The sequence below is a fragment of the Equus caballus genome, chromosome 6 (genome assembly GCF_041296265.1).
Source record: "Equus caballus isolate H_3958 breed thoroughbred chromosome 6, TB-T2T, whole genome shotgun sequence".
Lineage (NCBI taxonomy): Eukaryota > Metazoa > Chordata > Mammalia > Perissodactyla > Equidae > Equus > Equus caballus.
Window position 1 is genome coordinate 39,561,390 of NC_091689.1, and position 19,653 is coordinate 39,581,042.

At 58.9% G+C, this 19,653-nt stretch overlaps 1 protein-coding gene across 8 annotated transcripts in view; it reads left to right on the forward strand.

The window, feature by feature from the left end:
* The first annotated feature begins 8,004 nt into the window (after positions 1–8,004).
* The window catches only part of LOC138924625 (splicing factor, proline- and glutamine-rich-like), a 61,507-nt gene continuing 49,858 nt past the window's right edge, over positions 8,005–19,653 (forward strand). Inside the window, exons 1-4 of one of the 8 annotated variants that reach the window (XM_070269717.1) lie at positions 8,005–8,135; positions 8,708–8,933; positions 12,957–13,138; positions 15,842–16,047. In XM_070269717.1, coding sequence (XP_070125818.1) covers positions 8,105–8,135; positions 8,708–8,933; positions 12,957–13,041 — 342 coding nt within the window. In that variant the 5' untranslated portion in view covers positions 8,005–8,104 and the 3' untranslated portion in view covers positions 13,042–13,138; positions 15,842–16,047. Of the gene's footprint in view, positions 8,136–8,527; positions 8,934–11,860; positions 12,284–12,956; positions 13,139–15,841; positions 16,048–18,653; positions 19,404–19,653 lie in introns of those variants that run through there. The other 7 variants (XM_070269716.1, XR_011439630.1, XR_011439628.1 and 4 more) reach the window with 7 other exon arrangements.

Here is a 19,653-nt window from a genome sequence, read left to right on the forward strand (position 1 = left end):
ACCGCGAGGCCTGCCGCCTGGCCCTCACCCATGGCCACCTCCTGACACGCGTGCCCCGCTCCGCCCCCCTCCACCCCCCACCGCCAGCCCCGTGGGCCTCCGCTCATCCCCAGGGCTTCCCACCACGGCGGTGGGCCCCCCTCTCCCTCTGCTTCAGTGCCGCCCCCGGGGGCCAGGCGGCCCCCCTGCCCCCTGGGGCCGCCCGCCAGGAACGCCGCGCTGAAGGCCGCCAACCCCACACCACCGCCACCTGTGCGCGGGGCAGCGCGTGTGGGCAGAAAGGACCCCAGGGCTCTGGCTGCCGCCAAGCGCCTCCCACGCTCCCTCCTGTCCTGCGGCCGGGGATCTTCCCAGCCGGCTTGGAGAACACTCGGAGGGCCAAGGTAGGTGGGGACCCGCCTCCACCTGCAGAGTTCCGACGAGTGTGTTTGGACACACGTCGGCCCCCTGCGCGGAAGCACGACCCTCCTGAGCACCCTGACCGTGGCCATCCCCCACACAGTCGCCGGGGTCCTTGCCCCGCCGCCTCGCCGCCCTCTTCCTGCGGCCCTGCCTGGAGAAGCGGTCCCCGGGAGGAGCCTGGGGGCTCTCGGGCGCCACAGGCGGGGTGTGGCACACCGCGTGCACGCTGTGCGCCCGCTTCTGTCAGCGCGGGGCGGGCTGTGGTCGGGGAAGGGAGTCTTCCCCATGCGTCGAGCGGGCGGTGGAGCGGGGAAAGGACCCAGAGGTGCTCGTGGAGCGCGCGGCCCCCAGCCCCGCTGAGCCCGGCGGAACGTCGTCCTCGGGGCCCGACTCGGCGCCGGCGGCCGAGGCCCGGCTGCGCGCCGCCCCCTGGGCCTGCCGTGCGCTCCTGCCCCGGCGCGGGGCGCGGGGGCGGCGCGGCTGGCCCCGCGGGCCTGGGGACCCGCCGCCGCAGCGACCAGAAAGTCCCGGTCAGCCTGCCCCGAGCTCCGCGGGCCTGGGAGCCCGGCGCCGCCGCCCCCGCCGCCGCCGCCGCCGGCTCGGCAGTGTCGCGCGGGAGCAGCCGCCAGGCCGTCCCGATGCGCGCGCCAGGAGCCCCGCAGGCTGGGGAGCCGCCGCCGCCGCCGCCGCCGCCGCCGCCAGGTAGTGGCCGTTGCACTGCGGGAGGCCGCGGGCCCACCAGAGCATGGGCAGGTGAGGGCCCCGGGCGGCCGCCTCCCTCCGTGCACCCGTCGGGGTCTCCACCGCCCGGGCCCCGCCCCCGGGAGCAGGGACCTGCGCCTTCTCCTGTCCTGCCGGCGACCCTGGCGCCCGTGCTGGCTGCCTGGGGCCACCACTCCCATCCCTGGGGCGCGTGCCTTTGCACAGGCGATGACGGCGGCGCTGGGGTGGGGGGCGCGGGGCGGGGCGGGGCGCGGCGGGCTGGCGGGTGCTGGGACCGGATTCTCAGCCTTGGGCTCCAGCGGGGCGGGGTGGGGGGGCGATTAAGGAGTGACGCGGGGTGGTCGTGGGGGCAGGGCGCGCCGCGCAGACCCTTGAGGTCCAAGTGCAGACAGCGGAAATCTGTAAAGGGGCTTCCAGCCGGTGGGATCCCCTCGGTGCGTGCGTTTCCCTTGGGCCTTCAGGGAAGCGGGAGGCGGTGCTGCCTCCAGCCCAGGGCGAGGAGGAAGGAGCGGTGCCAGTTGTTGCCCGCGTGAAATTTGGAATCGGGAGCAGGATGCAGGCGCCGGGCGCCAGTGAAAGGAAAAAGGGTTCTCCGGATCCTCTTCCTCCCTTTGGCTTTGGCAGCAGCTGCTTCTCCGTGTTGCTTTGGTCCTGCTGCCGTGCTCTTCCGGCGGGCGCTGAGTGTGAAATGCCCCAGGAAGCGGGGCGGGGAAGAGGTTGAGGATGGAAGAAGGCGAGCCGGCATGGGTGGGGGGAGCAGGCGGTGCAGGAAAGGGGATCCACCTTTCCTTGCTCTCCGCTGCTTGCTGCCTTTCCCTGAGCCTTGGACTTCCACCCCTTCCGCCTCCGCCCGTCCTCCCGTCCTCCCGTCCAACCTCTCTCTCCTCTGAGTCCTGCCAAGAAGAGGCAGGTCGAACACTGGCGGTGTGCACTGGATCGAAGGGATTACCCTGCTAGGATTAGGCTCGCTCGATGAGCTTGAAGTCCTTTGAGTCAGAACCTGTTTGGGGTCTGCAGAGAGTCGCACGTGGCGGGAGGGTGGCCCGCGTGTGGGTGAGGAGCAGGGAGGAAGGCTGCAGGGGCGAGGCCTTGGAGATTCTGCTCCAGTTTGGCCTGCAGGCAGTGGAGAACCCTGGATTCCTTTCAAGCAGGGAAGCGATGGGACCACACACAAACTCAGGTCCGGGTACCCGATTTCGCAGCCAAGCCAATCAGTGAGAAGTCAGGGGTGCAGCAAGGAAAGAGGTTTATGATCAAGAGGCGGCCAGACAAGGAGGTGGGCGTAAAACTCAAACCCGCCTCCTCAAAGGGAAAACAAAACGTTGGGGCGTTTATCTGGGGTTGGGGTAGGGGTGGGACCAGGAGAGCGCTGGGGGTGAAGCTTGAAGAGTCCTCTGCTCAGGTGCGACTGTCACTCGTATTTCTTCGTGGGTCACAAGTGCGAAGTCAGTGGGGTTCGACGCGTTGCACGCCGAGCGAGGATCTCTGTCCGTGACGCGGAAAGTGGGCGATCCGTCATTTCAGCTGGTCCAAGCCTCTGCACGATGTCCGCTCGGGCGGGGTCCGGGGGGGCTGCCATCAAGCTGCTCTCTGATCTGCCGTCTTCCTGTTGTTCTGCAAAACAACCTCAGAAACTTTGGTTACTTTCTTGCCCACGTCCGCCCCTGTGGGGGCCGGGCACCGTGTTGTCAGTAACGGCAGGGTTTTCCTCTTGGGTCACCCTCCCAACAGTGTGGAGGATGGGTTCAAGCGGGGAGGGGGGCGGTGCGGTGTGCCAGGAGGCCAGCCGGCAAGATCAGTAAGGAGTCTACTGGGCTGGTTGCGTGCAAGAGACAGGAAGGCATGCGGCAGAGCAGCGGGGACGGCAAAGACGGGAAGGCGCTCGGCTCCCTTTGGGAGTCGGTAGGCTGCCAAGTGGGTGAGACAGAGAGCTCAAGCGTGGCCCTGAGGCCTCTCGCTCTCGGGGGTGGGGATGAGATGGGCAGAGGTTTTCTGAGGTGATGAAAGGAAGGTAAGAGGAGGGGGAGGGTTCTTTTGGAGGATACCGGGCTCCCTTTTGGACGTGTCGGTTTTGAGAAGCCTTTGGACATCCCGAGAGGTGCGTCCAGCAGACAGTTAGAGAAAGCAGCGTGGAGTCAGGGGCAGGGTGACGTCAGTCGTACGCACTCAGAAGCCCTGGGCATCCGGGGGGCGAGTCGAATCGTAGGAGAGCGCATGAGCTTGCTCTGAGACCCGAGGGGTTCCTGTTCCCTGAAGACCGTGCCTTGCCTTCGAGAACAGAACCCTTGGAGAAGTGGTCGGGAGGAGAAGCCGCAGAGGAAAGGGAGACAGAGGGGTCTGAGGTTAGGAAGGGCACCTGGGGAGGGGGCCATCCCCCAGAGAAAGAGGGTGGCGAGAACTTGCAGAGACTGAAGGCGTGGGCAGCATTCCTCAGACACCACAGAGAGTTTAGGAAGACGGAGGAACCGAAGGGCGTGCCCTGGCCTCTTGCTAGGACGGGACGGCGACGAGATTTGGGGAGTCTTTCGAGGAGCCGGTGAGAGACGAGGCGATGACTGGATGGCTGACGAGGAGTCGAGGTCTTTTGGCAGCAGCTTAGCCGTGAAAGGTAGAGAGAGAAGGCGGTGGTGGAGGAGCGGAAAGGAGAGGTGTGGATGCTGGGAGAGACTTGGGTGTGCTCAGCGGCTTAAGGAAAGAGACGGGCCGAAGAGAAAGCAGCTGGCCAACTGAGGGAACGAGATCTTTGGGGGAGGCTGAGCAGACGGTTCCCAGGGCACCCCACGTGGAGCCAGGACCCTGGAACTGCCAAGCTGAATCCCTCTTCCTGGAAAACCAAAGGGAAAGGGGAGGGGTGGGTGGAGAGAAATAGAGGGACGTTCAAACGGGGGTGGGGGGTGGTGCGGGGAAACGGAGAGTTCTTGACCAGCTGGCCTCTGATCTCTTCGGGTACCGAACGGGTATGAGGACGATCCCGCTTGAGGCAGGCGATGGAGATGATTTGGAGGGGCTGTTGAGGAAACGGGGCGGGGTGGGGGGGGGTTGACCACGGCCCTCTGATGGGCTTGGGGGCGGAAGCGGCTTCCATGCCCATCGCGAGGCGCCGGTTCAGTCAGTCGGTGTCCATCCGGACCACAGACCACAGACCCCTGCTTTGGAAAACAACAAGAAGCAGTTCGTAAACCCTTGCAAAGATCTCTGAGGTCTGGTGACTGGCTTTGCAACCCAAAGCGAGTCAGGGAATAAGATCCTCCCGTGCTTAGGAGTTTTCCTGTCTGTCCCAGAGGCCGCAGAGCACCCGAGGGCGGTTTCCCAGGCAGTGGAAAGATGAGGAGGACCGAGCCGGGGGAAAGCAAGCTTTCCTCGTGAAGTTTGGATGCCCGCTGCACGTTGGTGCCCTTCCCCTTTCTTCCTACTGTCCCGGGAGTGGGCGCCCTCGCGCGCTTTCTGATGCTGCAGCACTAAGGCAAGTGAGGTTCCCGCTCCCCGAGGGAAAGCTCAATAAACGCCCCCCTCCCCCCACCCCCACCCTTCCCACCCCCCCACTCTTCCCACACCCCCACCCCCCACCCGCCCGCAACCCCCCCACCTCCCAGACCCAACCCCCACCCCCCCACCCCACGCCCCCCAGCTCCTCCCAGACGGTGACAGCGTGACAAACAGAATCGGAAGCGTCCTTGGCCCACAGCCTGCGATCCCACCCGTGCGGCGCCTGCTCTCCAGAGAAGTGACGTCCGTCCGCTTTAAGGTGGGTGGCTACCTGCAGCGACACCCTTTTGAAAGCGCGAACCATAGCTATTTCTTTGAAAGCTCCAGTGAAGCCGCAGAGAAACCTGTGAGCTTTAGCACAAGGCCACTTTGTGCTAAGGAACCCGCAGCGAGGGACCGGCTTTCCTGAAGGCGCCGTCGTCTCCTCTGCGGCTTGGGGAGCCTCTAGGGCTTGGACAGGCCTTGGAGCAGCCCGGCAGCACTCTTGGCGGGTGGCAGCAGCCAAGGTGTGCCGGTGGGCACGACGTCGGTCACGGCGTCTAAGAGAAGGTGCCCAGACCCTCCGGTTCCGGGGCCGGGTGGGTCGATGAGAGACACGGCTGGGCAGCAGGGATTCCCGTCCGATCTTCTGGGGGTGGCTGCGAGGGCGGTTCTCAGAAGAGCTGGCACGTTCTTAGGCAGTCTCTTCCTGGCGGGTGCTCCGGGACGCTTCCTGGGCTGAGCGGGGAGCTGTCGTGGTGGAGAAGCTCCCTGAGACTCAGCTTCTAGAAAGTTCACGAAAAGCTCCGAGAAGGAACTCTTGAGCTCGGATTGCTGGTTGGGTCTCCGAGGAGGAGGCGTGTCGGGGGCACTGCGGGATCCGAGCCGCCCGGTCACCCATCCGGTAAGGCCGCCCTGCTCTTCCTGCAGCAACTGCTCCATGGCCTCCCTTTCCACACCCAGGGTGCTTCCCATCCGTCGGAACGCTTCCCGGCGTTCGTGTCTGGCGCTTTGCAAGGCGTCCGTGAAGAGCTTTCTCAGGAGGGCCTTGTCTGCTTTTCCTTCCAGGGTGCTCACTAAGTCGGTCCACTTCTTTTGGACGTCCTCCAGCACTTCCCGTCGGGCCTCGTCTTGTCGCTGCAGTTCTCCGATCTGCTCCTCCTGCAGGCGCGAGGCGGCTTGCGCTCTCTCCAGCCGTCCCTGCAGCGACCTCAGCTTCCCTTCCAGGCCGTCTGCCTTTTGCATCCACTCGGCCAGGACCACCTTCAGGTTGGCCAGGGCTCCGGCCTGCTGCTTCTCTGCTTCCCGGGAGGCGGACAGCTGGAGGGCAGTCTCCTCTTTCTGCTGGGTGACCGCAGCCAGTTGTTCCTGCAGGGACCCGACCCGGGCAGCGGCCCGCTGGCTCGCCTTCTGCATGGCGTGGGAAGATGACAGGAGCCTCTCCTCTAGCGCCGTGACTTTCCTCCTGAGTTGAGCCGCTCTGTCTTCTGCCAGCCGCGCTGCCCGGAGATGCCAGTCTTCGCATTCTGAAGCCTGCGTCCGAGACCTCCCCAGCTCCTGGCCTAGGCGCGCTCCCTTGTCCCGCAAAAGGCGAACCTCCTCCCGCAGGGCGCACTTTTCCGCTCGTTCCTGTCTCAGCGCCAGCGCCGCCTCATCTCTCTCGTGCTGAAAGACAATGCTCTTTTCCTGCATGGAGGTCACTGCATTGAGAAGCTGGCTGAATTCCCCAGCCCGGCCCTCTTCTTTTTCTCTCAGGAGGCACTCAAAAGCCAGAGCCTTCTTCTTCACGGAGACGCATTCGAATTCCTTCTCCCTCAGCATCGTAGAGAGGCGCCTGTTCGTCTCTTGTAAGGCTTGGTTTTCGGTGTCCTTCTCCCTGGACCTTGCCAGCAGTTTTGCATTCTCCCGTTTGACTTGGCACGCATCCGCTTCCAGATGGACTATCCTCTCCTTCAGGTTTGTCACCGCCTGCCTCAACAGTTCGTTTTCGCTCGCTTGGGTCGTGAGGGTTTCCCTCAGAGAAAGGAATTCCTCCCTCTGCGCCTCGATTAAGAGCTCTCTGTCCTCCAGCGTGTTCTGTAAAGCCTCCTGTTTCTCCTTGAGCCGCTGAATTTCGGAATCCGTCTGTGCGTGCCGTTCTCTCTCCCGTTCCGAGGTGGCGGCCATCGCCTCGGACAGTCTCTGAGTCTCCTCCTGGAGGCTTCTGATGGCTGCGTCTTTTTCCTCCGTGGCTCGCCTTAAGGCTTCCACCTCTGCTGGCGGCCCTTTCGAAGACTCGCCCGGCGCCTCGGACTTAATTGCCTCCTGAGAGCCGGCCGCCTCGCAAGTCCGCGACGATGCGGCGGGCGGCTGTGGTGACGTGAGGGCGGGTGGACCCAAGAGAACCTCCTTGGCATTGCAGAGCTGCTCTAGGCCGAGCTGCATCTGTGCCAGTCTCTTCCCCAAGAGCCGGAGTTGGGTCGCATCCCCTCGAGGACGCGGGAACGGGGCGGCAGAGTGCATCTGTCGCCGACGCTTCTCCTCGCTGTCCACTAAGGCCCGTGCCTCGAGTGGTGGGAGTTCTTTCTGAAGTTGGGATGACTCCCGCTGCAGATGGTGCACCTCGGTGAGCACCAGCCGCTGCCACTCCTCCAGCACGTTGACCCGCTGCTTCAACGTGTCCCGTTCCCGGAGAAGCTCCTCCCACTGATTCGCGTCCACGCCCCGAACCTCATGGCCGGCGTCGGACGTTTGCCAGATGGTCAGTAAAGTCTGACATTTCTGGCTCAAGGCACCGATTTCAATGTCTTTGGCTCGGACGAGGCGTGATAAGTGCCGGATCGCTTCTCGAAACATGTCCTCACCGCCGCTGTCAGATGGAGGGCGCCGTGTCTGACTTTCGCCTCGCAGCTTCGCGAGCTCTGCTTCTTTGGCCACCAGCAGGTCCATCATTGTGTGATACGCCCTTTTCAGGTGGCTGTTTTCCCTCAGCTTCTCGTCGAAAACGGCCAACACCCGTTCCCTTTCCAAAGCAGAGGCTTGCAGTTGCTGCTGGAGGCCCCCCGCATCCTGGACGGAGGCAGCCGAAGCTAGGCGAGCGGGAAGGCCCTGGCTCTGCCAGTCTTGCGGCCGGATCGTCTGAGTTCGTGGCCCGGTCTCATCGTCGTCCGGCTCATCAAGCCGCTCGGTCAGAGGGATCGTCTTTTCGGTCCCAAGTTTCAGCGCCTTCCTCTGCTTTTGCTCTTCAGTGGTCCTTGGAGGATGCTGGGTTTCCTCCTCCAGGTGACCTTCGATCCCTTTCAGTTGAGACCCCTCAGATTCTAGTTGTGTCCCGGCGTCGAGGGTGTTCGGGTCAACCACTGGAGCGGCTCGAGCCCGTTGTCTCTGTGGCTCCAGTGCTTCCCTCAGGTGACTGCCTTCTTCTTGCAGGGAGGCGAGCCTCGTGTCTCCTTCCTCGAGGCTTTCCCGCAGAGTTGCGGTGTCTCTCCGAGCTGGAGTTGCCGGTCTCTCCTTCTCGGGTGGTCCGGTCGCCCGAATGGCTTCCGTCTCCGTTCTCCCCGAGTCGGGTAAGTCTGGCAGCTTTTGCGTCCCCTCCCTCAGCACACCTCTGGTGAAGTCAGAGAGGTGTGCGGGGAGGGAAGCCACGCTGCCGCCCACTCGCCCCAGGGAATGGCCTAAGCCGGAGCCGAGGCCGGGGCGGCCAAACCAGGAGGCCATCGCTGCGGGTCACAGCACTGACCTGGTGCGCTCCGCGAAGAGCGTCCAGCCCAGTCGGACAGCCCCGCCAAGTGTCAGGGCCCCGGCGGCTGCGCGAGGCTAAGAGTCAAATCACAGCCAGGCGCTGCTAGGCAACGGCGGGCTGGCGGCCTGGGGGCGGGGCCTGGGCGGGGCTGGGGCGGGGCCTGGGCGGGGCCTGGGCGGGGCGCGGGCTCCAACCGTTGGGCTCGGGGCTCCCGGAGGGGAGGGGAGGGGCTGCCCGCAACCGCGAGGCCTGCCGCCTGGCCCTCACCCATGGCCACCTCCTGACACGCGTGCCCCGCTCCGCCCCCCTCCACCCCCCACCGCCAGCCCCGTGGGCCTCCGCTCATCCCCAGGGCTTCCCACCACGGCGGTGGGCCCCCCTCTCCCTCTGCTTCAGTGCCGCCCCCGGGGGCCAGGCGGCCCCCCTGCCCCCTGGGGCCGCCCGCCAGGAACGCCGCGCTGAAGGCCGCCAACCCCACACCACCGCCACCTGTGCGCGGGGCAGCGCGTGTGGGCAGAAAGGACCCCAGGGCTCTGGCTGCCGCCAAGCGCCTCCCACGCTCCCTCCTGTCCTGCGGCCGGGGATCTTCCCAGCCGGCTTGGAGAACACTCGGAGGGCCAAGGTAGGTGGGGACCCGCCTCCACCTGCAGAGTTCCGACGAGTGTGTTTGGACACACGTCGGCCCCCTGCGCGGAAGCACGACCCTCCTGAGCACCCTGACCGTGGCCATCCCCCACACAGTCGCCGGGGTCCTTGCCCCGCCGCCTCGCCGCCCTCTTCCTGCGGCCCTGCCTGGAGAAGCGGTCCCCGGGAGGAGCCTGGGGGCTCTCGGGCGCCACAGGCGGGGTGTGGCACACCGCGTGCACGCTGTGCGCCCGCTTCTGTCAGCGCGGGGCGGGCTGTGGTCGGGGAAGGGAGTCTTCCCCATGCGTCGAGCGGGCGGTGGAGCGGGGAAAGGACCCAGAGGTGCTCGTGGAGCGCGCGGCCCCCAGCCCCGCTGAGCCCGGCGGAACGTCGTCCTCGGGGCCCGACTCGGCGCCGGCGGCCGAGGCCCGGCTGCGCGCCGCCCCCTGGGCCTGCCGTGCGCTCCTGCCCCGGCGCGGGGCGCGGGGGCGGCGCGGCTGGCCCCGCGGGCCTGGGGACCCGCCGCCGCAGCGACCAGAAAGTCCCGGTCAGCCTGCCCCGAGCTCCGCGGGCCTGGGAGCCCGGCGCCGCCGCCCCCGCCGCCGCCGCCGCCGGCTCGGCAGTGTCGCGCGGGAGCAGCCGCCAGGCCGTCCCGATGCGCGCGCCAGGAGCCCCGCAGGCTGGGGAGCCGCCGCCGCCGCCGCCGCCGCCGCCGCCAGGTAGTGGCCGTTGCACTGCGGGAGGCCGCGGGCCCACCAGAGCATGGGCAGGTGAGGGCCCCGGGCGGCCGCCTCCCTCCGTGCACCCGTCGGGGTCTCCACCGCCCGGGCCCCGCCCCCGGGAGCAGGGACCTGCGCCTTCTCCTGTCCTGCCGGCGACCCTGGCGCCCGTGCTGGCTGCCTGGGGCCACCACTCCCATCCCTGGGGCGCGTGCCTTTGCACAGGCGATGACGGCGGCGCTGGGGTGGGGGGCGCGGGGCGGGGCGGGGCGCGGCGGGCTGGCGGGTGCTGGGACCGGATTCTCAGCCTTGGGCTCCAGCGGGGCGGGGTGGGGGGGCGATTAAGGAGTGACGCGGGGTGGTCGTGGGGGCAGGGCGCGCCGCGCAGACCCTTGAGGTCCAAGTGCAGACAGCGGAAATCTGTAAAGGGGCTTCCAGCCGGTGGGATCCCCTCGGTGCGTGCGTTTCCCTTGGGCCTTCAGGGAAGCGGGAGGCGGTGCTGCCTCCAGCCCAGGGCGAGGAGGAAGGAGCGGTGCCAGTTGTTGCCCGCGTGAAATTTGGAATCGGGAGCAGGATGCAGGCGCCGGGCGCCAGTGAAAGGAAAAAGGGTTCTCCGGATCCTCTTCCTCCCTTTGGCTTTGGCAGCAGCTGCTTCTCCGTGTTGCTTTGGTCCTGCTGCCGTGCTCTTCCGGCGGGCGCTGAGTGTGAAATGCCCCAGGAAGCGGGGCGGGGAAGAGGTTGAGGATGGAAGAAGGCGAGCCGGCATGGGTGGGGGGAGCAGGCGGTGCAGGAAAGGGGATCCACCTTTCCTTGCTCTCCGCTGCTTGCTGCCTTTCCCTGAGCCTTGGACTTCCACCCCTTCCGCCTCCGCCCGTCCTCCCGTCCTCCCGTCCAACCTCTCTCTCCTCTGAGTCCTGCCAAGAAGAGGCAGGTCGAACACTGGCGGTGTGCACTGGATCGAAGGGATTACCCTGCTAGGATTAGGCTCGCTCGATGAGCTTGAAGTCCTTTGAGTCAGAACCTGTTTGGGGTCTGCAGAGAGTCGCACGTGGCGGGAGGGTGGCCCGCGTGTGGGTGAGGAGCAGGGAGGAAGGCTGCAGGGGCGAGGCCTTGGAGATTCTGCTCCAGTTTGGCCTGCAGGCAGTGGAGAACCCTGGATTCCTTTCAAGCAGGGAAGCGATGGGACCACACACAAACTCAGGTCCGGGTACCCGATTTCGCAGCCAAGCCAATCAGTGAGAAGTCAGGGGTGCAGCAAGGAAAGAGGTTTATGATCAAGAGGCGGCCAGACAAGGAGGTGGGCGTAAAACTCAAACCCGCCTCCTCAAAGGGAAAACAAAACGTTGGGGCGTTTATCTGGGGTTGGGGTAGGGGTGGGACCAGGAGAGCGCTGGGGGTGAAGCTTGAAGAGTCCTCTGCTCAGGTGCGACTGTCACTCGTATTTCTTCGTGGGTCACAAGTGCGAAGTCAGTGGGGTTCGACGCGTTGCACGCCGAGCGAGGATCTCTGTCCGTGACGCGGAAAGTGGGCGATCCGTCATTTCAGCTGGTCCAAGCCTCTGCACGATGTCCGCTCGGGCGGGGTCCGGGGGGGCTGCCATCAAGCTGCTCTCTGATCTGCCGTCTTCCTGTTGTTCTGCAAAACAACCTCAGAAACTTTGGTTACTTTCTTGCCCACGTCCGCCCCTGTGGGGGCCGGGCACCGTGTTGTCAGTAACGGCAGGGTTTTCCTCTTGGGTCACCCTCCCAACAGTGTGGAGGATGGGTTCAAGCGGGGAGGGGGGCGGTGCGGTGTGCCAGGAGGCCAGCCGGCAAGATCAGTAAGGAGTCTACTGGGCTGGTTGCGTGCAAGAGACAGGAAGGCATGCGGCAGAGCAGCGGGGACGGCAAAGACGGGAAGGCGCTCGGCTCCCTTTGGGAGTCGGTAGGCTGCCAAGTGGGTGAGACAGAGAGCTCAAGCGTGGCCCTGAGGCCTCTCGCTCTCGGGGGTGGGGATGAGATGGGCAGAGGTTTTCTGAGGTGATGAAAGGAAGGTAAGAGGAGGGGGAGGGTTCTTTTGGAGGATACCGGGCTCCCTTTTGGACGTGTCGGTTTTGAGAAGCCTTTGGACATCCCGAGAGGTGCGTCCAGCAGGCAGTTAGAGAAAGCAGCGTGGAGTCAGGGGCAGGGTGACGTCAGTCGTACGCACTCAGAAGCCCTGGGCATCCGGGGGGCGAGTCGAATCGTAGGAGAGCGCATGAGCTTGCTCTGAGACCCGAGGGGTTCCTGTTCCCTGAAGACCGTGCCTTGCCTTCGAGAACAGAACCCTTGGAGAAGTGGTCGGGAGGAGAAGCCGCAGAGGAAAGGGAGACAGAGGGGTCTGAGGTTAGGAAGGGCACCTGGGGAGGGGGCCATCCCCCAGAGAAAGAGGGTGGCGAGAACTTGCAGAGACTGAAGGCGTGGGCAGCATTCCTCAGACACCACAGAGAGTTTAGGAAGACGGAGGAACCGAAGGGCGTGCCCTGGCCTCTTGCTAGGACGGGACGGCGACGAGATTTGGGGAGTCTTTCGAGGAGCCGGTGAGAGACGAGGCGATGACTGGATGGCTGACGAGGAGTCGAGGTCTTTTGGCAGCAGCTTAGCCGTGAAAGGTAGAGAGAGAAGGCGGTGGTGGAGGAGCGGAAAGGAGAGGTGTGGATGCTGGGAGAGACTTGGGTGTGCTCAGCGGCTTAAGGAAAGAGACGGGCCGAAGAGAAAGCAGCTGGCCAACTGAGGGAACGAGATCTTTGGGGGAGGCTGAGCAGACGGTTCCCAGGGCACCCCACGTGGAGCCAGGACCCTGGAACTGCCAAGCTGAATCCCTCTTCCTGGAAAACCAAAGGGAAAGGGGAGGGGTGGGTGGAGAGAAATAGAGGGACGTTCAAACGGGGGTGGGGGGTGGTGCGGGGAAACGGAGAGTTCTTGACCAGCTGGCCTCTGATCTCTTCGGGTACCGAACGGGTATGAGGACGATCCCGCTTGAGGCAGGCGATGGAGATGATTTGGAGGGGCTGTTGAGGAAACGGGGCGGGGTGGGGGGGGGTTGACCACGGCCCTCTGATGGGCTTGGGGGCGGAAGCGGCTTCCATGCCCATCGCGAGGCGCCGGTTCAGTCAGTCGGTGTCCATCCGGACCACAGACCACAGACCCCTGCTTTGGAAAACAACAAGAAGCAGTTCGTAAACCCTTGCAAAGATCTCTGAGGTCTGGTGACTGGCTTTGCAACCCAAAGCGAGTCAGGGAATAAGATCCTCCCGTGCTTAGGAGTTTTCCTGTCTGTCCCAGAGGCCGCAGAGCACCCGAGGGCGGTTTCCCAGGCAGTGGAAAGAGGAGGAGGACCGAGCCGGGGGAGAGCAAGCTTTCCTCGTGAAGTTTGGATGCCCGCTGCACGTTGGTGCCCTTCCCCTTTCTTCCTACTGTCCCGGGAGTGGGCGCCCTCGCGCGCTTTCTGATGCTGCAGCACTAAGGCAAGTGAGGTTCCCGCTCCCCGAGGGAAAGCTCAATAAACGCCCCCCTCCCCCCACCCCCACCCTCCCCACCCCCCCACTCTTCCCACACCCCCACCCCCCAAATCACAAATCACTGTTAAATCTCCAGTGCTTGGGCCATGTATGCCAAGAAGCACCTGAAATTCATTTTTAAAGCAGCAATCCTGTCTAGAAATTAAGCTGTGACTTTTACCTTACTTTCCCTTTCTTCCCCATCTCTAACCTCATTCTAGTGCAATTTAGGTTACAAAAGCATCTTCCAGGGAGAGCATTCATATCTCCACGTGGTCAGAAAGTGTATCTGTCTGTATATATAAAATCGTATTAAAGCTGGTTTCCTTATTATTTCATTTTAGAACATCCCTGTAGCTAAATGGTGTTCAAAGTACACATGGAGAACAGAAAGCATCCATCTCTACCTAGTGGAGCAAAAAATGACTGAATTCCCATACCATATAAATACCCCATGAAAATACAGAGGAATCCTTGTTCCACCCAGCATTCACTGAATATCTGCCTCGTGGCAAGCACTGCGGATGTGCTTGGATACAAAGATAAATAAAACGTGGGCCCACTCCCAGCAGTTCAACATCTAGCAGTCTTTGTCCCATGCTCTTAAATCTTGCTAAGGATTGGGTTTTGTTTGTAATAGAAATTCTAAAGCAGGGACAGAAGAAGTTATCTTTCCTAAATTGCCCACCTCTGTTGTCTAATTATTCCACTGAGGAAAACACTTGGTCCTTCGCTGAGCTCAGATATGTTTTGCTGACACACACAGTCTGGGCAGCATCCAGCCCCCCGTTTACTCCCTGGTCTTTAAGTCTAGTAAGTATTTTATCATTTACACCTTTCGATGTCCAAAGAGAGTGCTGCTCGAGGTTTAAAACATGCAGTTTCCTTCACTACCTCCCCAAATAACGGGGTCATTTCAGGACCAGGACAGTTTGGCACTGGGACGTGTTTCCCAGAAGTACTAATAGTTCGAGAGAGGAGCAAGTGTCTTCACATCTGCAGGTCTGGGTGCCGAACTTTCTACTGTCAGTGAGAATCATGTCCCAGTGAAAATGTAGAAGTGAACCAACCCTCAAAGGGATAAGGTGACAGGGAGTGGTGTTTACTTGAGTCAGAGAGTAACTGAAAATGACTTCTGCAGCTGGAATGAAACAAAGGGTTGAAGGTCAACTTCCTCTTTGATTTTGGCTAGTCAGCAGTTCAAGCTGCCTTTTCAAATGTTTCGTTTCTGCTGACTTGTCCAACTCTATAAAAGACCCCACATCTTGCACCAACCTGTACCTCTTGGGCACTGGAGCGAAACAAAAGGAAAAATGTTCCGTCTTATTAGAATTAATGAAGTCATGCCACTCACATCCGTCCACGTTACTCCACTTTGGTCACCACCATTGTGGTCCATGCTGACATCATTTCTTTCGTAGATTACTGCAGTGGCCTTCTCACTGGTCTCTCACATCCTCTTTACCCCATCCAAAGCATTCTTCACATTAAATCGCTGTAATTCATTAATTCACAGTATTAATTCACAGTAATCTTTTGGAAACTCAAATAATACAACTAAAATCTGAATACCCTACACATATAAATATATCCTAACTTAAAAATTTCCCCTGGCTCCCCATTGCTCCAAAGACTTAACTAGTTGATTTGGCCCAGAGAACTCTGCTTAATCTGTGCCTCCCACGCTTTTCCCTCTTCTTGTTGCATCACATTCCTCCCTCCTCACTCTCTCTGCTCTCATCACCCAGATTCCTCTGCGTGGAACACTTCTCCCTCCCTGCTTTGCCAAGTTGTCTCCTACTCACCTTTTACCTCTTAAGCCTTATCAGCTCCTGAGGGGTGGGTGAGGAAGACCCTCTTCTCCTTGGTTAGGCCAAATCCCCATGTTTTAAGCTCCCTTGGCACCGACAACCAGCTCATGAACCCTTCATAGAATGTAACAGGGGACATTTACACAATCTTGTATAATTAATTTCTGCCTGATCTCCCCTCTAGACTGTAAGATCCATGAAGGCAGAGACTCTACCTTTTTGCTTACCATTGTATTCCAGAGCCTGGCATAGTGTCTGGCACATGTTAGGTACTAAATAAATTCATTCTGAAGGAAGGAAGAATGAATGAGTGGTAAATTGATACTTCTAAAATAATACAGAGGAGGCCTAGCATTTTAAATGAATGATAATAATGGGTAGCACATATTAAACTTCTAGTGTTAGGTAAACACTGTTCAAAACTCTTTACTCATTCATTCCAGTTCCGAGGACCAACCCTATCAGTACACATCAGTATCTGCGCATAATAGATGAGATCTGAGACTCAGGCTACTTGTGCAAGGCCAGGCAGCCAGTGTAAGGTGAAGCCTTAACAGTTGTCAATATCGTTACTCTATTTATTACTATTCTCACCTTGGTGGAGTTCCTAAGAGTGCCATCGTCAAAGGGGGTGGTGTTGGGCAGGCACAGCCCTGCCCCCAGGCCTCTGAGCACCTTCTAAGCCTGGGCCTGGAGTGAGAGTTTGGGGGCCCCGGGGCTGTGAGGGCCTGCCCACCGTAATGGAAATGGCAGATGGAGGAAAGGATCCTTCAGGCTGGGCAGTGGGGAAGGTCACTCAGGCATCCAGAAACCTTCCTCAGAACCGTCTTTGAATTAAATCTCAACTCATATCTTCCAGAAGCCTGAGGTGAGATGTCTGGCCATGTTGCTGGTGCCGTCGCCCTCAAGAAGCCAAACAGGCTCTCAGAGTCTCTCAGGCCCTGCCCCCAGACGTGGCCCCGCCCCAGAGCATGCTGGGCAGGACCTCCCCATAGATCCCTCCTATTGCCGATGTATTCCTCCAGAGGATTCTGAGCTCTGCTTGGTGTTTCCAGCTGTGATGAGGTAAATGTAGTCTTGGTCCTCTGGAAAAGTAGATAATTAAGGCAGATAGTCCACACATGTGAAAGTGTTGTGACTTGGAAAGGGCGGGCAGATCCCAGGTTGGGAGGATTAAGGAAAGCATTGAGGGAAACCTTTCAGTATGGTGGGAAGGAAGGAGGAAAGAAGAGATGGAGGATCTCATTTTGGGTTTTGTTTTGTTTTGTTTTGAAGTTTTTATGAAGAAAAGTTCCCATCTGATGACTTCTCTGTTTCCCTCTGGTGGTGCAGCACATATGATCAATGAGCGAGGAGTGTGGACAAGGTGTAGGAAACTGGAATTGTTTTGAGAACTTAGGCAAGCGAGTTGACTGAGAAAACAATCACAGAAGCTCCCCCGAGACAGGGCCTCTGTTGCCTCCACTGGGTGTCCCAAGTGCTTGGAAGAGCGTCTGGCACATGGTAACACAGGAGGAATGACTGGATTCTGAGGCAGTGGTGGAGCTGAGCAACAAATGTAGAACAGAAGTTTATGGGGCACAAACACACTTGTGTGATTTTATCCAAGAGGAAGCAGGCCCTTATTTGAAGGCAGTTCTAAAAAAGGCAGAGTTGGATTTTGCTAGACAGGACGAATGAAAGAAGGGGGTAGGCTGTTTAGAGCAGAGCAGTAGATTTAGGTTTAGGATTAAGTGATGCCCCATGAAGTTTTCCTTGGAGAGGGAGGAAATGAAGACAAAGGTTGTCAGGTGAGCAGGGGAAAGTATAGAGTGGCTTGTAGTTCCTGAATAGGTTGAGGAATTAACATGCTGAGGGCATAAGCTGAGAGGATAAAGGGTGGAATGTCAGACTGTATTTTTTCAGAACACACAAATGTTGCTGGTGATAAGTTCTAGGATATGGCCATAACTGAACTGGAATGAAGGTAAAGGACTCTAAGATGAGAAGGAGCATACAGTGAGAGATCAGATCATTGGATGGTCTATCCGCATGGATGTTGGGGCCTCTGATTGATTCCTTCCACTTTGAGTTCCTTTCCTGTCCTCCACAGAATTGGCATTTCCTCTAACTCTAACCTTCAGTCCATGGCATGACTCTGGACAAGAAGGCAGAAATGGGGTGGTGAGAGAGAGGGCTGAAGTAGACATCCGTTTTGTTTTTGTTTTTATTTTGACACTCAGCATTCACTCACCTTCTAAAAATAGTCCTTCTTTTGCCCTCTGGGGATCTAACCCCGTTGTCAGTTTCAGTCCATGTCAAGTGGAGTTGTTTATCACTAACGCTCTTACTTTAAAGGAGGGCATTGAAGTCAGGCTTGGCCAAAAAGATTGGTCCATGCTTTTGGCAACAGCGTTTGGTCAGGGATGGGCATGTGACCCAACTGGAGACAATAAGGCACAGTGGGACTTTTGAAGGGACTAGTGGGAGAAACAACCCATTTTTAGCTGTGCTTTTAGTTTGGAAGATGTAGCTACGAACTTGCCAGACAGACTTACAAGGTAGCCAGTCCAGAATCTAGAGCAGAGAAATGGATAGAAACTGAAACTTGATGACATCAGCTGAGCCCCAATATGAATCCTCCTGCCTGAGGGCAGCCTTACTCCCAGACCTTTTTCAGGTGCCTGAGTCAACAGATCCTGTTTTTAAAGTCAATTGAATTGTACTTGCCATCATTTACATCCAAAGAATCCCTCACAGCGTAAGGGGGCTCTCCATCCCTGGCTCCCTCTTTGTGCTAGCACTCTGAATATATATTACCTTCTCTGCCCTTCAGGTCGTGCTTCGATAAAAGAGGGTAAAGAAACCTACTTCAAAGCATTGTAAAGTTTAAATGGGATAATATACATAAAAAGCATAAATTTGTTTCACAACATTGAAGTACAATAAGCAGTACTTAATTTTTCTAAATTAAATTAAATCTGGCTCAAAGACCCCATTTTAAAGGGTAGGAAGATATACAATAGTAGTCATTAATGGGAGCTTTTTGCCTATTTAGTTAAGTATTCACCATCAAATATGTAGGTAAGAGCCTGTGATCTTGAGTCCATCTTGGTTGCCCCTGGGATTTTCATTGTCCAAGCCCTTCAGGCCCATTGAAAGGCCAGTGGCTGCACAGCCTCTGTGCTAAGTGTGAGCAATGCTGTGTCTTGCGACAGCTCTCAAGATGATGGGGCTTGATGATTAGTCATCTCAGCATCATCACTTCATCCCTTAAAACATTGTGCTGTCTCCTAGAGGACTTCCACACAGAACCTGTCCACCTAAGGGACTCGTGTCTACATGCTGATTCTCAGAGTCTTGGAGCCACTGCTACCTTTAGGCAACTCTCCTTCTCTCACCCCAGCATTTGTGTCAACCCCTATCTCCTCTCTCCTTGGAGCAGCCAGCTAAAGTCTCCTCCCACATGAGGGTCTGGACAGGTGTCCACAACTGTACGACAGGTGTCTCACAACTTCTCCTTGGGTTCAGGAAACATGAAAGCCATTAATAACTCCTGAACCCAGAAGCCCAGAACTTCCTGTAAGACAAATGAGGAAAGGTAACTTTTATTCCTTCTGGAGTCCCCTCAGGTGGAGGGTAGAAACAGCATTATCCTGCTTCAAATGAAGGTTGCCTCAAGCTGGGCAAGAATCCCTGCAAAGGAAAATTACCTACTCTTGTCAGCCCAACCCCCTCCCACAGTGAAGCATTGCTAAACTTGCATAATACTCAGTTCCTTCTCTACCTCCTGGCCCCCATAGAAGGAAGAAACAGACCCCGAGTCTCCTGGGAGAGATAGGGAGGCAGCCTCCACAAATCTCTGAGCTTCCACTTGGCCTCCCTAAGGAAGACCAAATGTGTCCTTGTGACCCCAGGAAAATAGCCTAATTTAGGCTCTGATCCAGGGCCAATGGAAGTTCCAGAGGAAAGGCCTCAAGAGGAGCCCCGGGGCCAGCCCCGTGGCCAAGTGGTTAAGTTCACACCCTCCGCATTGGCGGCCCAGGGTTTCACTGGTTCGGATCCTGGGTGTGGACATGGCACTGCTCATCAGGCCACGTTGAGGCGGCGTCCCACATGCCACAACTAGAGGGACCCACAACTGAAATATACAACTATGTACTGAGGGGATTTGGGGAGCAAAAAGAGAAAAAAAGAAGAAGATTGGCAACAGTTGTTAGCTCAGGTGCCAATCTTTAAAAAAAAAAAGAGAGAGAGAGAAGAGCCCCTTCTCATAGCCTTGTCCCCTTCATTGTGGCTGCAGATTAGGGCACAGTTCTGAGTGTTAATCCATGTGAAGGCTGCCTCAAGAAAGCTGATTCCCTTAGGCAGCACCTGGTACCAGAGAAATTCACAGTACCTGAAGCTGGGATCTGGGGTTCCCATACCCAAGCCACATCAAGGTACCAGTCAATTCATGCATTTTATTGGCCCTGACATTAGGTTTGGAGTGTGGGCTTGAGTGTATAAAAATTCAGGTAACCCATTCCCATCACATTCTATGTCACTGAAAATTCTTCAGGCGCCACAGAATATGGTGTAAATGAGACCCCCAACCCCACCCCCACCCCCACCCCCCACACCCCCCAAGCTGCACAGCACTGATCTCTGGGTATAAGCAGCAAGCCCATGAAATCTGTTTCTAGAGAAATT